The 17,115-nt window shown below is 47.0% G+C and overlaps 5 protein-coding genes across 5 annotated transcripts; 3 read left to right on the top strand and 2 right to left on the bottom strand.

Annotated features, from left to right (window-relative positions):
* Positions 1-52: 52 nt before the first annotated feature.
* On the top strand, positions 53-1,469 carry N7496_008720 (uncharacterized protein; the record flags this gene model as incomplete). Its single annotated transcript, XM_056701639.1, has 7 exons — positions 53-102; positions 191-369; positions 424-530; positions 590-794; positions 846-952; positions 1,014-1,294; positions 1,346-1,469. 7 exons carry the CDS (start codon positions 53-55, stop codon positions 1,467-1,469), a joined length of 1,053 nt encoding a protein of 350 aa, XP_056553702.1.
* A 1,007-nt stretch (positions 1,470-2,476) lies between these two features.
* On the bottom strand, positions 2,477-4,144 carry N7496_008719 (arylsulfotransferase family protein; the record flags this gene model as incomplete). The annotated part of the gene is made up of 2 exons (XM_056701638.1): positions 2,477-3,142; positions 3,203-4,144. 2 exons carry the CDS (start codon positions 4,142-4,144, stop codon positions 2,477-2,479), a joined length of 1,608 nt encoding a protein of 535 aa, XP_056553701.1.
* Positions 4,145-5,847: 1,703 nt separating this feature from the next.
* N7496_008718 (HPP family protein) lies at positions 5,848-6,645 on the top strand (the record flags this gene model as incomplete). Its single annotated transcript, XM_056701637.1, has 2 exons — positions 5,848-6,054; positions 6,145-6,645. The coding sequence occupies 2 exons, from the start codon at positions 5,848-5,850 to the stop codon at positions 6,643-6,645; spliced, it is 708 nt and encodes a 235-aa protein (XP_056553700.1).
* A 5,344-nt stretch (positions 6,646-11,989) lies between these two features.
* Positions 11,990-12,784, top strand: N7496_008717 (uncharacterized protein; the record flags this gene model as incomplete). The annotated part of the gene is made up of 3 exons (XM_056701636.1): positions 11,990-12,325; positions 12,403-12,517; positions 12,582-12,784. 3 exons carry the CDS (start codon positions 11,990-11,992, stop codon positions 12,782-12,784), a joined length of 654 nt encoding a protein of 217 aa, XP_056553699.1.
* A 353-nt stretch (positions 12,785-13,137) lies between these two features.
* N7496_008716 (alpha-mannosidase) lies at positions 13,138-16,533 on the bottom strand (the record flags this gene model as incomplete). Its single annotated transcript, XM_056701635.1, has 3 exons — positions 13,138-14,490; positions 14,551-16,327; positions 16,388-16,533. The coding sequence occupies 3 exons, from the start codon at positions 16,531-16,533 to the stop codon at positions 13,138-13,140; spliced, it is 3,276 nt and encodes a 1,091-aa protein (XP_056553698.1).
* Positions 16,534-17,115: the final 582 nt, after the last annotated feature.

Genomic DNA, 17,115 nt, shown 5'->3' with positions numbered 1-17,115 from the left:
CCCTTTCCTTTAAGCAATCCTGCCAGGCCTCTTCGAATCGTGATTTCCCACCATGACGGCTGAAACAACAAAAGTCCTCATTGTTGGCGCAACTGGGTATATGTGCGTCTTTGTCCAAATCACAGCATTATAAACGAACCTCGTCCAAATCGTGAAAAGGGAGTACATGGAGACTAACCTAGGTGCTTAGTGGCGGTTCGATCCTTGCCGAGATATTGCACTCTCCAGGCTTCGCCAGTCCATGTGCATCGGCCTTGATTCGTCGACCAGAACAAGCCGCAGCCCTCGAGACCTTAGGGGTGAAACCCATTCAATTCAAGGGTTTAGACGACTTGGACGCCTGCAGAGATGCTGCATCTTATCATGATGGTATGGAATTCCCTAGATTTTTTTATTGAACGACCGCTAACGCTTCTCATATAGTTGTGATCAATGCAGCATCCGCATCCCATGATCGCTCTGCTAAAGCACTCATCGAAGGCCTAAGTTTAAGAAGACAAAACACAGGAAAAGACGTGTTCATGATCCATGTGAGACAGCATGCAACTTGACTACTTCAGGTCAACGTCAAAGCTTAACATCGACATAGACTTCTGGAACCTCCATCCTTGGCGATCACCCCTACACAGGCACGCCACAGACACACAAAATCTGGTCGGACATGACCAATGAAGTGTTTCAAATGGAAATAACTCATCCTGAAAGGTATGGACAGCGAGTTACTGATGTAACAGTCGTCGAAACCGGTCAGAAGCTTGGCGTTAAAACATTTATTGTCGTGCCGCCAACTATCTGTAAGATTATCTGCATACTTGTGAAATATCCAGACACCTAATTCGCAACAGACGGGGAAGGTTCCGGTCCATTTGCAACACTGAGCCAACAAATTCCGAATCTTGCACGATTCGCCCGGAAGCTAGGTTCAGCGGCTGTGATTGAGAGCGGGCAAGGTGTAAGCCTAACTAATTGTGAGGTAATTAACAACTTGCCGCTAACTATTTCGTGACTTGTAGATTTGGAACCATGTGCATATTTCTGACCTGTCACGTTTCTACGTTCTGCTCCTCCGTGCTGTCCTAGAACAGCCTCCTTGGCTTCCGTCTGGCCCGAAAGCAATATTTTTTGTTGAGAGTGGTGAACATACATGGAAACAAGTCAGCCAAGGCATTGCGCATGCTATGCATAAGCAGAATCTACTAGCGACGACTCAAGTGGAGTCGGTCGGTCTCCACGAAGCAGCGACGCACATTACTGCGGGAAATGAGAACTTGGTGGAGATAACGCTTGCTTCTAAGTACGCCACCATTACTCTTGAGTTCTTTTGTACCAACTAACCTATGAGCAGTGCAAGAGCTCGGGCAGATTTCGCTCGCTCGAAGCTTGGTTGGTCTACGAGTCGCGGAGACGAGGATTTCTTAAATCATTTCGAAGCCGAAATAGCAAGCATGGAGGAAGAGTTTAAGGAGTGAATTTTGCGCGAATGCCTGGTTGAGTTGTCTAAACCCCGTGTGTCGCCGCGTGTCGTCCCACTGTTCCCTATTTAGCAGGGCCGAAGCAGCTATTTATTCAGACTTGAATAGATTATGTAAAGCCTCGTGTTTTCTTCTTGAAGGAGCATAACCAAAAAACACCATATTAGCTAGAGAACTCTTTACACGGTCAATTTATCCAGCGCTGACGTTGAGAGGAAGAAATGTTGATTTATTTGCTTACTGTATGATCTTGTGCCTATAAAGAAGGATTTGAAAACAGAGTATAATAATGAAGTCTTCATTAGGCGCAGAACTATAAGAATTCCCGAGCAGAAAATATTGGACCATCAGATTTTAATAGTCAGATACTGTTGATTAAGGATATGGGGCTCACCTAAGCAGAGGATAATGTACACTGTCTGACCACAGATTTGCCGATTCCCTACCGGTGCATCAGTCCTGCTCAATTGAAAATTTTGAAATTTAACAGTATTTTACAAGGCTTTTACTATGGGCTATAGAGAGGTAAGATTGATCTGGTAAGTGAGATACGCATGAGCTAAGAGTACACTATTGATTTTTATCGGCAATTCTGTGGCCAGACAGTGTTTGTTGAAGATTGAAGACAGGTGTTCTGAGATTGGCTTATATACTGATCATCTCTAGTGATACCTACATTTAGCCTTCCCGCTGAAGTAAGGCAAGGCCTTCGAAATCGAGAACCTTGGAAAATTTGAAAGAACTGGGCCCCAAATTCTGAGGCATGCGTAGAGATTTAATTAATTTGCTAGGAAGGGAGGGCAACAGGTTAGAGTTGTGGGGATTCAAACTACGGGATCCCCTAATCTGTGAGGATAGTGCAATTACTCCTGATTTAGATAATTAAGTCTGGGCGAGCTGAATGACGAAAGTCTAAGTTTGAATGTAGTCTATCTCGATGAACTTTTCGGAGACTATGTCGGAGTCACTTTGTTTTCCATTTGGATAATTTGCGTATCTGCTGCTCAGACGTGCACAATCTCTGACTTGCGAATAATGTTGCCCGCTTGGATTGCAGCAACCTCCACCGCTTTGATCCCTTTGGGAATAGAGAATTTTGTCTCGAAACCCTTCTTGTCGATATCACCCAGTAGTTTGAGGGAATTAGCATCACTTCCAGCATATACTCTATACTTTTCGACATCTGTGGCACCATTCCAACTGACATATCCTCGCAGAGTGGATGATTTGCCCGCGCACTGTTCCAGATCATCCCCCGTAGTAGCTTTGCTAACTACCAAATTTGGTTGAGTGGATGGGGTTGCGTGCCACTCTTGCTTATATGCACGATAGCTTTGACCGAGGTTATATCCAGCAAATTGAGCCGACCATCGTACATCTCCCGAAGGACCGTATTCCTTAATATACGGCTCATCACCGTATCCCATCAAGGTGTTTCCATTAGGCAATGGGAAGAAAGAGCCCTCTGCGGCAGATGAAACTGGGTATTGATGATCGTAGAAATTAGTCACCAACTCAGGCGGGTGCTCTGGGCTCGGAGGAAGAGTGAGGCGGAGTGTGAGGCCTTTCGAAGGGACCGTGCTAGTCGCTGTGTCCAGGTCATTGGCGAACCAGCTGATAAGAGCCTGAGTAGAGGAGACATTGCGGATGCGGGCCATGTGTTGCCAGGACTGTGTTGGTGATGGTTAGCGAAAATACACTGAGCATATAAGATTCTTGAATGCACTTACGAATGTGACATCATTTGGCAAGCTACCAAAGGTCCCTCCGTTCTCTCCATCAATGTACCATACAATCTCTCCCTGACGGTTGACCAAGTATGTACGCCATAAGTGACGCGAGTTAATCAAATAATGGTCATTCCACTTCTGAACGGAGTTGATATGGAACCAATCGAAGGGATCCGTCTGGTTGGACCCGGAATATTCTTCATGGGTCGCATTGATCTCCAAGTGTGCCAGGGGGCTCCAAATAAAGACCGGCTCATTGGTCTCCAGATCGATCTCAACTGCGATAGAGTCGTATACCCATCCATCCTTAGGGCCACCAAGGGACGTGAGGTCAGCTTGGGTTGTGTTGTATGCCGTCACCAGGATGGTGTTGTCTTCAGTAATGAAAGATTCATGCACATCCGCATCACAATCGGTAGTAGTGTCGGTTGGCATGGTCAAATTCAATTGAGGGCAGACTGATTTGATCAGATTGTACTGATCGTCATAGATCTGTACCTCACCCCAGCCTCGACCAGCATCGGCGCCATACGCAGCCTTGCCCGTGCCGACCCAGAAGGTGATGACAGACTGGTCTCCCCAATACTGTTGTCGAAAATTGGATGAATCCCCCTCGGGTCCACCCCAGACAAGCTCATTGTCATCCGTGAGGATGAATGGCGATACTTGCTTCACACCTGTGCTTTGGTCATTCTCCTGACCAATGAAGAGCAGGCCCGATGCTAGATCTTCTCCGGTACGATTGATCGTCAGGTACGGTGGCGTGATGTTGGAGGACTGATAGGTCTGCCAAGGCCAGATGTTGCTATCATTATGGGTGACTTGGCGTCCATTTGTGGCGCATAGAGTAGCCCTACCAGATCTGATGCCGATGGAGTGGCCAAGCACCAGGGCGGGGGCAATGAGCCACCCAGCGGCGAAGGTGGACAACAAGTAATGCATGATTAACGAAGAGTTGAATTGCTGGAGACATGTTATCGTAGCGGAAACTTGCTCTTTTATGTTCATCTCTGGATAACCTGATGATCGCATTGCTTCATAAATTGAATTGCTATTCCCTATAAGCGAGCTACGCTAAATATGTTACCATCCCCCTGATAGATGTCACCATCGTGAATCTGGGTTCCTGCAAGACTAAAAGGTCCAATGGGATCAAAAATTCTAGATTAGCTGTCGAACTAATCCATACCGTCAAAGATCCGGTGGCCGTGAAAATTGGAGATTTGTATGGACTATGCTTGAGCATATCCAGCATAACGCGCCATTGCGTGCTCATCTGAAGTATTGCGCAATGACGGCACTCCATACCGGAGCCGGTCAAAATTGAAAAGCTTCTCAGGGTATAGATCGACGTTTTAAAGCCCCACATATATCATGAGGGTAAATGCCATCCAGCTCAAGGAAGCTGCCATGTTTCAATTTGATGGTATTGCACACTTAGATGGATCCATCCGCCTCTGATAACGGGTAAAGTAGCGATTCAGTATGTCACAAAGTTGGAAAACACCAAAATTTAGGTATTTTGTCAGCGGCTGGGGTACGTAATGCCGAATACCAACCCGCTCTACTAGCCTTTCCTATTCAATCATAGCGTCCTTTTCGCCATCTTTTGATTGCCGAGCGGGCCGCTAATATTCCAAGGCACTGACGGATTAGAATGCTTATCCTCAGGGAACTGGAAGAGAATGATGAATACAAAACTCCAGAGAAAACCCCCGGGGACAATGTTAGTGGAATGTGTGGGGTACATTTCTACAGACGCTGCCGCATTTCTATAAGCGGCTATACCTGCAATTTCGTGGCGAACAAGACCTTATTAGAAATACAACCTAGGAGCACAGAGGAAGCAAAGAGTTTGGTTTCAGCATTAAGATCCCTTATGCAAGAGTTAGAGTGGTGAAAAAAATTTAATAGACACAACACTGGTGTCCCAATAAGTTTATTAATATGTAAGACGGGCGCCTACTAAGCCGAGCTCTATGAAATTTCAGATTTGTAACACCTTTGAAGACAGGTTGACAGAATTGGCGAGGCAAGTTGATAACTCCGTCCCACATCGTGATGGTATTAAGTTTTGCCATCAAAGCTTCTACATTGTACTACGAACCATGTGGGGGAACCTTCAGTGTCTCGATTTGTCCAATCCGAGGTTTGTTCCCACCAATGAGGCTGATTTAATGTACTTGTAGCCCCAGGATTCTTAGGGCTTTCGATCTCGATAAGATAAGTTTAAATTACGATTAACCAATGATGCCCGTTCTTCCCCATCTACCATAGTATGAGATTTTAGATCACATAGCTGTCAAAACACGGACAGTTTGTGGATATACACCTTTACTCCGCATTATTTGGAGAGGGCCAATGCTATTGCTAATGGGAGCCGTTGCTATTACGTGAAGAAAAAGGGTGCGCGACCCACTTAAATGCCCAAATGAGCGTTTCTCCGCACGCGCGCCTCCTCACGAACTTTTCTTTTCTCCTCATTCGAAATGACACTAGCGCAGGGCTCCTTTTGAATCCGAACTCGTATTTCTTTTCGTTTTCCCTGTCAGATGGCCTAGCAAGTATATCGTTGGTTTTGATCTTCTACGTTTCTGCTTTCTACGTTTCTGCTTTCTACGTTTCTGCTTACTAGCTACGCCCTGATGCCGCCGTCGCGTCTTTCTCGCCTCCCGCCGTGGATCAGCCACTGGCTTGGCTACCGCGCCGAAACTCCGAAGCCACTGTCAACTTGGAAGATCGCCGCATGGTCCTTCATTACGGCTTTTTGCGGTCTTTCCGTAGTGCAAAGCATTTTTAACTATTCTCATTATTTCACCTCGCGCCATGTGCCTGGCATCATCGCATCCTATGTAAGCTGAAGACGAATTATCTGGTTGACTCACATATCTTCCTGGATTACACATCCTTGATTGCTAACTGGCCACTTTTCAACTATATAGGGTGCATCGGCAGTCCTCGTGTTCGGTGCTATTGAGAGCCCGCTTGCTCAACCTCGCTCCTTGATTTTTGGTCACTTTTTCAGCGCCTTAATCGGCATCTGCGTCACAAAGCTATTCAGTCTGATGCCTGACCAAGCACGCTTTGAGTCCCTGCGCTGGCTCGCAGCCTCATTATCGACTGCTATTGCAATTGTTGTCATGCAGCTTACTGGAACCACCCACCCACCTGCTGGTGCTACTGCTCTGCTCCCAGCCACCAACGATGAAGTCTGGAACCTCTCATGGTACTATTTACCGGTCGTTCTGCTCTCATCTACGATGCTCATGTGCTGCGCCCTTCTTTTGAACAATAATATGCATCGCCGGTACCCAGTTTTCTGGTTTGCGCCCCCCGCACCGCCAAAGCCCGCACCGACCTCTAATCCTGGCCCGGTTTCGGGTGCGCCATTAATGGTGGAGCCAGCATCATCAGATGAGAAGCTGCCTAAAGACTCTGTATAGCGCGCGGAGTTGGCAATTTTTAGATGCATTCAATAGTCGAGAAGTACAAAACTATGCCCATGGAATCACCAGGGCATATTTTCTGGCATTCGTCACCAGCCTACGGCGATGAGCGCTGGCCGCTGGCACAGCGTTCTAAGGGAAATCTGAGAAACCCTGTCCAAGCTTCATCGTCGTGGATAGATCTCGATTTTGTTGCCCTATTCTAACGACCACTTCTCTTCTCCACTCGTGGCGGCTAACGTGTCGAGGTACATGCTCGCCCCGATAATGTTGTCCTATTGTGGCATGCTTGCTGTATATAGTTCCGGGTAAAATCCTTGATTGAAAATAATCTTAACTGTTCTTTCGAAGCTGTGCTCATAATTTAGGTCCGTCGCCGTCATACAAGCGAAGGTGTGATACTACTTGACACTTGACCGGTCGTGAGCTGACGACAAACGTAGATTAGATGGCTATAGATTGCTCTCAACAATATCCTACATCAAATGATACTTTCTATTCAATTACCAACCACTTTTTCTGCCCATTTACTATCGCCTGGCTAGGTATTTGGAAATATGCACTAGTCATCATCCATCGGCATTTCTTTAACGTGGGCCGGCCAATAGTTAGATGTTAAGTATGACTCAGAGTGGACTTTAACCAATCGACCCGACTAGCTGTGACGGCTACGTGTATACTCACTGAAAATAAGGCAGGGCGATTATTGGCCCGAACTTTTCATCGGTATAGTCATCCTTGAAACGTTCTACCATGGTGACAGAGAAGAATTTTTCCATTTTGGCTCTCCAAGGGGACAATCATATCCTCCAAGAATCAAACGTCGCTCACGCATTTCTTTACACCATCACAATATGTTATGTAAACAATGCAGAAAATTGCAAAATTGCGAGGCCTACAGTGCACAATCACCCACTACTAAGCAACTGAATTTCCAGTGGGATCTAAGATAGGTTTTAAATTACTGCACCTACTGCCGTAGTCCCCGGATTCCAACCCGCTAATGAGCTCTTCGCAGAGCTGATGATATGCATCAAGAAAGTGAATTCAACTCAAACTTTCTTCCCTTTGTTTGCTGCCGAGTCCATGATTTCGGTGCAAAGCAGGAGAGCGCTGAAGGCCATTTCCGACCCGCAGAAATAACAATAAAGGAGGCGGGGGCCGTGGCCGCCGTTCTGAACAACAAACTCTATACTTTAAAGAGAGCAAGCCGGGTTGTTTGTGTAACAGCCAAAGTAAATCTCTCCCTTTGACAACTAATGATCGGGAATGGCGGCGGAAGCTTTAACCTTAGCACCAAAAGGCTAAAAAAGTGCCGATTCCCTGAAATTTGAATACCTTTCATTAGACTTCCCACAGAATATTTGTGAACGAATACTTCCAGTTGAGTCAACGATCGATGAGTCACCGTGGTTACCTTGGTGATGACCAAGTTCAGAACCCGAATCTAAAGCTAAATTCCATCAACCAGGTAATAGGTGTCCGAGCAGCATGCAAAGCGCCGTAAAGAGGAGAAGCCGAAGCACGTCTCCGTCGGCTCGCTTCTTTACTCTCTAGATGTAGACCCTCGAAATGCCAATTCCGGTCCAATGATTACCTTCACTCTGATAGCCACAGGGCACGGGGTCATTTCACAGTCCTACCAGTCCCGTCCGAGGTTGAGTTCAATCAAAGGCATTCTGCTTGTGAAACCTCACTCGAATTCCTGCCCCAGACAATCGGGGTCCGACTAGGACGCTCAAGCTCCAAGCAAGCAGTTTCCGATATCCCGTTCTTGGGTACTGGTGCATTGCGAATACAACTCGGCAATGCTACACTTTACGGGAAAATACAGCCAGTACGGCCCCTGGCTCTGGTGCCATAGTAGATCTACAATTATCAATGCCGCGCAGCAAATGACCCAGACAAATGAAAAATACTAGAAGAAGGAAAATTTTGCTTTAGAGCGCAAAAGAGTCAACAAGTGTTCAATAACCAATTCGTAGTAGGCGACAAGTGTGCTAGCGAGCACAGTGATCATACCCAGTTGGTATTCAGTGTCAAATTGCATGGCGTAAATAGTCACTCGTATATGTTCATGCATAGGGCCGAAGTCATGGCCAAATAAAAAAATAACAATAATGCAAGTCAACTGTGCACATCCACTAGATATGAATATTTCTCAGGGCTAGCGCCAGCGCCAGTCTCATACTGTATCCAGTCGTATCTCATTCTGTGTTCCATTAGAGAAAAGAGGGGAAACTTCCGCTCCCGAATTTGCCCCTCACTAGCCCCAAGGTCTCGTCCATCGCAAAATATACACACCGTCCAAAACAAGCCAGATAAAATCATAAACTGATGAAAAAAACCCTTCTGTACTTGTGTAACTGTCGTTATATGAAGTCCATCGGGGGACTATTGCATCCTTGTATTCCGAAGAAGCAATCCATTCCTTCTTGCAAGCATCCATCAATCTCACCATGATATCATCAACGTCATTGGCTTGGTCATGCACTGGCCATATCAATGGCGCCGGGTAATGCCGGGATAACCCTAGCAGTCTTCTCAATGGTCAATCACACACCCCGATTAGCCGGATTGAATCATTACTCAATGTCCGGATCGATTTCAGAATAGAGCTCCGTTCTCTTACCGTATGATTTCTTGGCCGTGCTGGGATTATGCATGGCGCGGCGCGGGGTAAATATTAATTAGGGGCCTTTACCCATTAGTATCAAGTACATCCGTAGCACACATTGAGAGAGAAATAGGATAGAGAAATGAAGAGGGCAGACGTACGTATCCAGCTACCGACGCCTGCAAGATCTTGCTCTATATTGCCAGACTCGGAGGTGGTTCTGTAGATGGGAAATCAGCTTAGATATATCGGATGAATGAGTACTCAAAGTGGAGCTAGTGCTTATGGTATCTTTGTACGTACGAGCCTGTGGTGCTAGGCACTGATGTGACAGTTGGTGGTGTTGCTGTGCTTGTAGATGTCTCCTTTGACTTTGTTGGTGTTACCGGATCCGGCATGATGATGAATAGAAATGGATGAGTGTTGTGAAATATAATAGCTGGGGTATAAGGCTGTATAAGAAAGGATCTTTGGGTAGTGTTTGTGCTTGAAGCAAAGGATAACTTTATGTTGACTTGAAATTATCTAGTTTGAATGGGAAATAACAACCTGTTTTTATAAGCAACAGTCCATTCAAAGCCTCCCATTGACATCGTCGTCAAGCGCCAACCGCGTGAGGGCCATCCTGGCTGCGATAACATCCAAATGACGAGCATGACCGGATATTGGGCATAAGTCACTACTGTATTCTGCAGAGACCCCCGAAACTGTCCAATGATAACTAAACGAGTCTAAAATGAAACCCACTGGGACGACGGACCGCGACGCGGGAGAGCTAGCAGCCAATCGCGAGGCAATTTTTAATGCATGATTCGAGCTCCGACCGTCAACCATCAATCTAAACGGCGCGGACACGCCGATGCTCGCAACTTTGGAGAATTTCGGCCCAAGACAGAGCCCCATTTCCTCAAAAAAGCTGTAAAAGATCTAGTTGCCTGCCTTCTTCTATGCGAACCGCGATGCGAACTTCTTTTCGCCTGCTTGGTCACTATATATAACGCCTTTGATATCGGAGCCGAGGTTCCGAAGAGTTTCATTGATTCGTTGTATCTTCTTATGTATATTCGCTTCTTGTGGCAGTATATATATGGATCATCGTCTTTCTTTTCTTCGTGATCTCAATTTCTTATAGGACCGTAGCGTAAGGGGAGGGGGGAGGGGGGAGCGGGGAGGGCCACGGGCAAAGAATGCATGACGAGGTGTTTGCCCCTAGAAAGGAGGGGAATGGCTAAGCCCTATGAGCGATTCACTCTTTAAACCAGCCTAGTCGGTTTCATGTCCTCTTCATTATTTGACATCGCATAGATACTTCTTATGTCGTAATAACTCGGCAGCATAGCATAATAGCAAAAAGGTGAGACGATACGATATGCTGATAATGTTAGGACCTAGGCCTCGTCCCCCTAGGCCTAACGTTGTGCGCTGCTTATATCGGTCCTAGGCATGCTAGAGCATAGCGTTCTAGCATATTTGGTCTTTTTAACCTATTTGGCTAGTGCGCCTGGGCACATGCAGTAACAGATAATCTACCAGTCTACTCAGAATATGTCGTAGTTTTCTGAGCTATATACGAGAATGGACTGTACTCAGCGTGTACACTATTAGCTTTTCGCATCAAATCAAAATTGGTCCCCTTCTCGGTCAAGACTGGCCTCTTTCTTCCCTCCAGTGGGCCACTTGTTATCCCTTCTAGTCGTCCCTCATCTCTTCATATGTCTGTCGCGGCTGATAATAAGTTAAAAGGCAAGCAGTTGTAACTTGTATGATCAACCTTAACTTTGTAACTATTTATTTCTAGACGGTTAATATGCCTCGCAAAGATCCTTACGATATAGAATCGATTTCTTCTTTTGAGGAATTCTTGATAAGCTTCTCTTCTAATATATTATGTTATAGAGGGGGAGGTAGTACATACGACCATAGGGTGTGGAGAACAGGGCTTCCCGTCCGCTCAGCCGTACTTAAGCCACACGCCGGCCAGTTAGTAGTATGGTGGGTGACCACATGCGAATCCTGGCTGTTGTATGTTTTTATCCCTTAGACCTTTTGCTTTTCCTTCGGGCTTTAATTTTCTCCTAAAGTATCTATCTCGAGTACATTTCCCTCTCTTCCTTTAATGGTTGCACTCGTTACTTCCTTAGGGTCAGGCCACTTTTAATTATTGATGGAAGCGATTTATGCATGACATAAGTTCCTTCACGAGGGTACTTAGTTTAACTAACTAACCATCCCACTGTGATTAATAATAAGATGTCCCTGCGTGATTAATTCCGCACTACTTCTAAGCTTATAGGGACTGCTTCGCTAGTGAGTTAATAAGGGGTTGTGCTTGGTCAGGCTGACATATAGTGATTCATAATCTCGTTGGGGGTTTTTAAAGTGGGCTCTATTTCCGCTTACACACCCTTCGGCAATTATCAAGGCCGTAAATCCGGTACGATAACAACTGTGATTGGAGAACCAAGCAACAATACTCTGTGTCAGCGGGGCCTATTGCGAAGCACCCGCGATCGCTATTGGTACAATGCCTCTGAAAGAAGGCATGAAAATATTGTGGCAAGATAACGAAAAATTGAAATATCAATGGCATTCCATACCACAGGAAGTTTTTTCTAATGAGCTTGATCTAAAGTTTATATAAACCCCACCGTCGCCATGTATTCCATGCGCATTTTCAATTGATCAGATCAATATCACTACAGTTCTGGTCACAAATATACCACAATGGGCTCCACTGCTGTTGAATTCAAGAACCCTGCGACCTCCACTCTCCTGGAGGTTGTCAAGGCCCGTCGGACTTATTATGGCCTGAAGGCGGAGAGTCCCATTTCCGATGATGTCATTGAGCGCATCGTTCAGGACTCCGTGCTCCACGTCCCCAGCTCTTTCAACACCCAGACTTCTCGGATTGTCCTGCTCCTGAAGGAGGAGCACAAGAAGGTATGGGACATTGCTATCAGTGCCATGGAGGGTCTGGTTGCAGCTGGACACGTGCCCAAGGAGATGTTTGAGAATCATACCAAGCCCAAGCTGGATGCCTTCCGCGCCGCTTACGGAACTGTATGTACCATTGGTGATGGCCATCGGCGCTATTTCCGAACTCGATATTGGATACAAATTTCTAACAATTGCGATAGGTTCTCTTCTTCGTCGATTACGAGTCTCTTGCTCCCATCAAGGAGAAGTTTGCCATCTACGCCGACAAGTTCGATCCCTTTGCCCTGGAGTCTAACGCCATGTCCCAGTACCTTGGTAAGCTAAATGACATCGCGAAGCAGTGTAGAGAAGATAATGAGTCTAACTTTCGAATTTACAGTCTGGCTCGCTCTTGAGGCTGAGGGCTTCGGCGCTAACCTCCAGCACTACAGCCCCTTGATTGACGAGCAGGTCACCAAGACCTGGAACCTGCCCGCCTCTTGGAAGTTGGACGCCCAGCTGGTCTTCGGTGTCCCTACTTCCGAGCCTGGCGAGAAGACCTTCGAGCCCCTCGAGAACCGCTTCAAGGTTTTCGGCAAATAATCCTTCTGGAATAATCGTGAATTTAGCGCAGCAACTAGAACCATCTAATGATACGTCTAGACATTGATTTGACATGTACCGCACTAGAAAAACCTAGCGCGTCTAGATATAGGTAGCTGTGGTATGCTCTATAGAGTATTATATGACTGCTGTAATCCATAATGAGCCTGATAGGTAGCAACTTCTTAATGTTCTAGGCGTAGTGCGCCCTACACACATCTTTAGTCAAGATCAGGCCTTATATGACGCCCTTACATAGTCGAAGTAATTGAATAGAAGAACAATACGGGAGTACATTAGGCCCTCTAACCTCTAATTCGGAGTAATATAATTGAGTAACATGACCACGCTGCTTAATCGGCTAAGCAGAGACGATAAGTCCCAACCTGGAATGGCCCCAAGTCAACTCTAAATGCTCCCCCCTTAACTGAAATCTCTTCTTCGTCATCTTCTAGCAGATTTGTCTTGAATGCTTTGCTGATTGTCCATATGGTCTGTACCGTCCCCCGCGATCGACCACCAAGAGAATCGTAGATTCGTAGAATGACACTTCTGCCCTTCCGAGCGGGGAGCTCTCCAGTACTGATATCCTCGTCATCCTCACCACGCTTGATGGTGTCTAGGACAAGACTCTTATCGCCACTCAAAGTAACAGGGAACTGCCCGAGCAAAGGAGTGTCCGACTTGGCCTGGAGGAGTTTGAGCGGGTTGTTGAAGTTGAATGATGCTCGAACGGTTCTTGAACTTAGTCCACCTTCATGTGGCATGATTGCCCACCGAATAGTGTGTTTGCCCATATCAGCTGTATCATCGGGTGCCTTGGGCGATCGCAAGAGAGATAAGCGCATGACGTTGCCGACTGTCGCGAATCCGTATTTGCTGTCGTTGAGAATCGAGACACCATACCCATGTTCAGAAAGATCAGCGAATTTATGGCAGCAGACCTCGAACTTGGCCATATCCCATGAGGTATTGTAGTGGGTGGGACGCTTGATGATTCCATACTGTGTCTCATATGATGCCTCCGTGCTGCGAATGTCGACCGGGAACTCCACTTTAAGGAACTTCATGTTCTCATGCCAGTCAATGTCCGCGGTGCACTCGATGCAAGAATAATCGGTTTCATTAAAATTCGCCGATAATGAGATAGTAACTCGCATAGAGCTCCTGTCGCTGATTTTTGTTTCGGTAGTAACACTGACACGGTGAAATTTATCTTCCGTCACAGAAGTGATGGAGCTTGCTAATTCCTCTCGAGTGTCGAGGTGATAGACTTCGACATCCCAAGCTTGCCAATAAACCGGCTTATCATCGAATATGACGAATTGATTGGCCTTTTTACCACGTGGGATAATCTCACGGTCAGCTTTCCGATCGTACAGCGACAGGATGCAGCCTTTTTCGACAGTCAAAGATAGTTGCTCATTCTGGAGCTTGAAAACTCCGGCAGAGACCTCGTGAACCGTGACGGGTCTTTCCGTCGACACTGAAGAGAGTCTCTCGAGGGCTACTAAACTTCCACTACCCGAAGCCACTAGGCAGGAGTCTTCCGAGAAGTCAACGATCTCCTTGCGAGGCCAAGGAAGTGTATTGACAGCGACCGTGTGTTGAGGCTCCGGCGGATTGGCCTCCGGTGAGTCCAGGTTGAAGCGCTGGTAGAGGGCTTGAATAACATTCTCACCTGTCTTGAACACGTTCTCATAGACCTGTGCGTCATCTATTTAGCTCAACGTCCGGATTACATTGCTTGCACACTAGTCACGTACCTGGTCCGAATCATCGTAGCACATTCGAATCGCGGTTCCTGGAAGGCAGTCGTGAAATTGACAGAGCAAAATTTTCTGCCACATTTGGTCAATCTCTGTCTTTGGGTATTTGTAAGAGGTATCCGCTATCGAGGCGACTGTAGCGAGAAGCTCAATATCTCGCATCATGAATTCGGCTCTCCGGTTGTTTTTTTTGGTACTGGATTGGGTAGTATATGTACCACGGTGCAGCTCAAAGTACAGATCACCAGTCCAGGTTGGAAATAGGTCGGCCTTGTGCTCAAGTCTCTTGAAGAAGTCGTCTGCAGACCCTCCGACGTGCACTCGGGGTAGTAGACCGACCGTATCTGATACACCACGACAGCGTCTGAGCCGTTCTAAGTGCTGCCAGGTTGGACCACCGCCACCGTCACCTTTTCCAAAGGCCATGAGGGAAGTGTGGTCCTGATCCATGGAGAGATGGTTCGTGACGCATCGCTGAACATCAGAAACAGTACCTTCTGCAGTGTAGGTCTTGACAGGAGGCATATGGCAAAGGACTTGACTTCCGTCGAGTGAGACCCAGTTGAACGTGGTATGCGGAAATTGGTTGATATTGTTGAAACATATCTTCTGTGTGAGGAAATGAGGCATTCCGGCTTGCCTGGACAATTGTGGAAGTTGGGCGCAGAATCCAAAGGAATCCGGCAGCCAGAGCACACGGCTACGAGTGCCAAAATTTGCTTCGAAGAATCGCTGCCCGTAAAGAAATTGCCGCACGAGCGACTCTCCGTTGGGCAGATTCGTGTCGTGTTCGACCCAGCAGCCACCAATCGGCTGGAACTGACCAGATTGAACCTTTTGTTTCACCCGTTCCCAAGCATAGGGGTACTCTTCCTTAAGCCACTGGAATTGCTGAGCTTGCGAGCATGCAAATGTTAGTTCAGGATATCGGTCCATCAAGTCGCATTGATTGAGCCATGACCGAGCGACCTTTCTCTTGGTTTCCGCCCAAGGCCATAACCAACATGTATCGATGTGGCAATGTCCAACCGCAAAAATATCTGGATCTTGCTGATGACCAGTCGAGTAAATCTCACTTGAGTTCGTCCTTGTCCCAAGAAATTCCTCGGCAATCTTGCGGCAGCGGATGATCGAAGCGTCGTCGCCAAGCTTAAAATTGTTCATGATTTTAGTGCCTACACTCCGCGCTTTATGTTGTTGCCAAGATTCCTCTGGTAACACGGTAGCAGCGTCGTGAATAGCCATTATGTCCATGTAAAGCATCCTCGCGTCCCAGTTCACAGCCACAATCTCCGCCTTTGATAGAGCGAAATGTTTGTTTTGGTCAGGCGGCTGAATAGAATCACCACCGGGGTTATTTTTGAAGATCGGTCGGCCTGGGCCATTTCCAAACATGCCGTTGCACGCCATCTCAATATATATGAGATGTTGTTTTCCGTCTTTGAAAGAAGCTGGGATAATCCACTCGGTGCGCTCTCCTCGCCCAGTAAGACCTTGAAGAGGCCTGCCGTCCTCTGTCCAGACAGTAGCTTCATTATTGCAGTCCCAGTGCAACTCGACATGCTCTTTGCTGCATATTGTGTCAGGGAGTTGGATATAGACCTTAAACCAGTGAGTAGACCACGAGGGTCCAAACTCCTGACCCAAAGCTGCATCTTCATAGTGATTGGATGGATCTGTGGCTTCCTTGAAAGTAGGGCGTTTGCTACCTGGAGCATGCCAAACAAATAGATCGATATGAGGAGGGCCAGAGAATACCCCTTCATTTAGCATGCTGCCCGTTTATATTAGCTAGTTCATGGCAATGATTGATTTTCTCGATCAGTTTACTCACGCAAGAAGATTGACGTTCTCCCACTGTCCTGGAGAATATAGTTGCGCAAGGCGGTCCTTGTCCAGCCGGGCAATCCGCTTCCCTACCGGCTTGGGCGCTCGGAGGGGATATGGAGGGGAGCTTGCATCAATCTCGTGAGAACACATTGTTGGATTGGCTTGGACATGGAGGTTGGAAAAATGAAGTGAGTTTACACGACCACCTTATCTAGCAGATGATGACTGCGGTGAGGAACAGTAGCCCGCCCCCACGTCTTCGAAATTTGCCGAGGTTTATCCACGGTGTAGTGATCGGGTACCTGTATCCGAAAGTATCACCCGGCTAAACGTCTCGAGGCCAGTATAGGTAAAGACTAGCACGCCCTGGCGCCGATTCCCCTAAGGACGAGGAAAGGATTATCGTTAGCAATTTGCCGATTCGTCGTTCGGACTGCGAATTCCGTAGGGCAGGTAAAGGAGTCGATTTAAGCGAGCAGTGTGACCAATAGGATAAATTAGACACCATAAGCCTGGGCGCACGGCAGGAGGGCTGGTAGTTCTGGTGGGAAAGATCCAATCATAGAGGGATAAACAAACGCTTAAATTCCAACCGACGCGTCGCAAGCTTGGCGGGGGCTTACCCCAGATCGTCTTAGAGCTTCCCCGCCTCTCCACAGACACGAGTGTGGAGGTGGAAAAATCATGCCAGAACCAACAAGAGTACGAGAAGGAGATGACGGTGTGAAAGGT

This window comes from Penicillium cataractarum, assembly GCF_028827025.1.
Source record: "Penicillium cataractarum strain IBT 29864 chromosome Unknown utg000007l, whole genome shotgun sequence".
Taxonomy (NCBI): domain Eukaryota; kingdom Fungi; phylum Ascomycota; class Eurotiomycetes; order Eurotiales; family Aspergillaceae; genus Penicillium; species Penicillium cataractarum.
The sequence above is the reverse complement of the archived record's forward strand: the minus strand, read 5'-3'. Positions and strand labels throughout refer to the sequence as shown.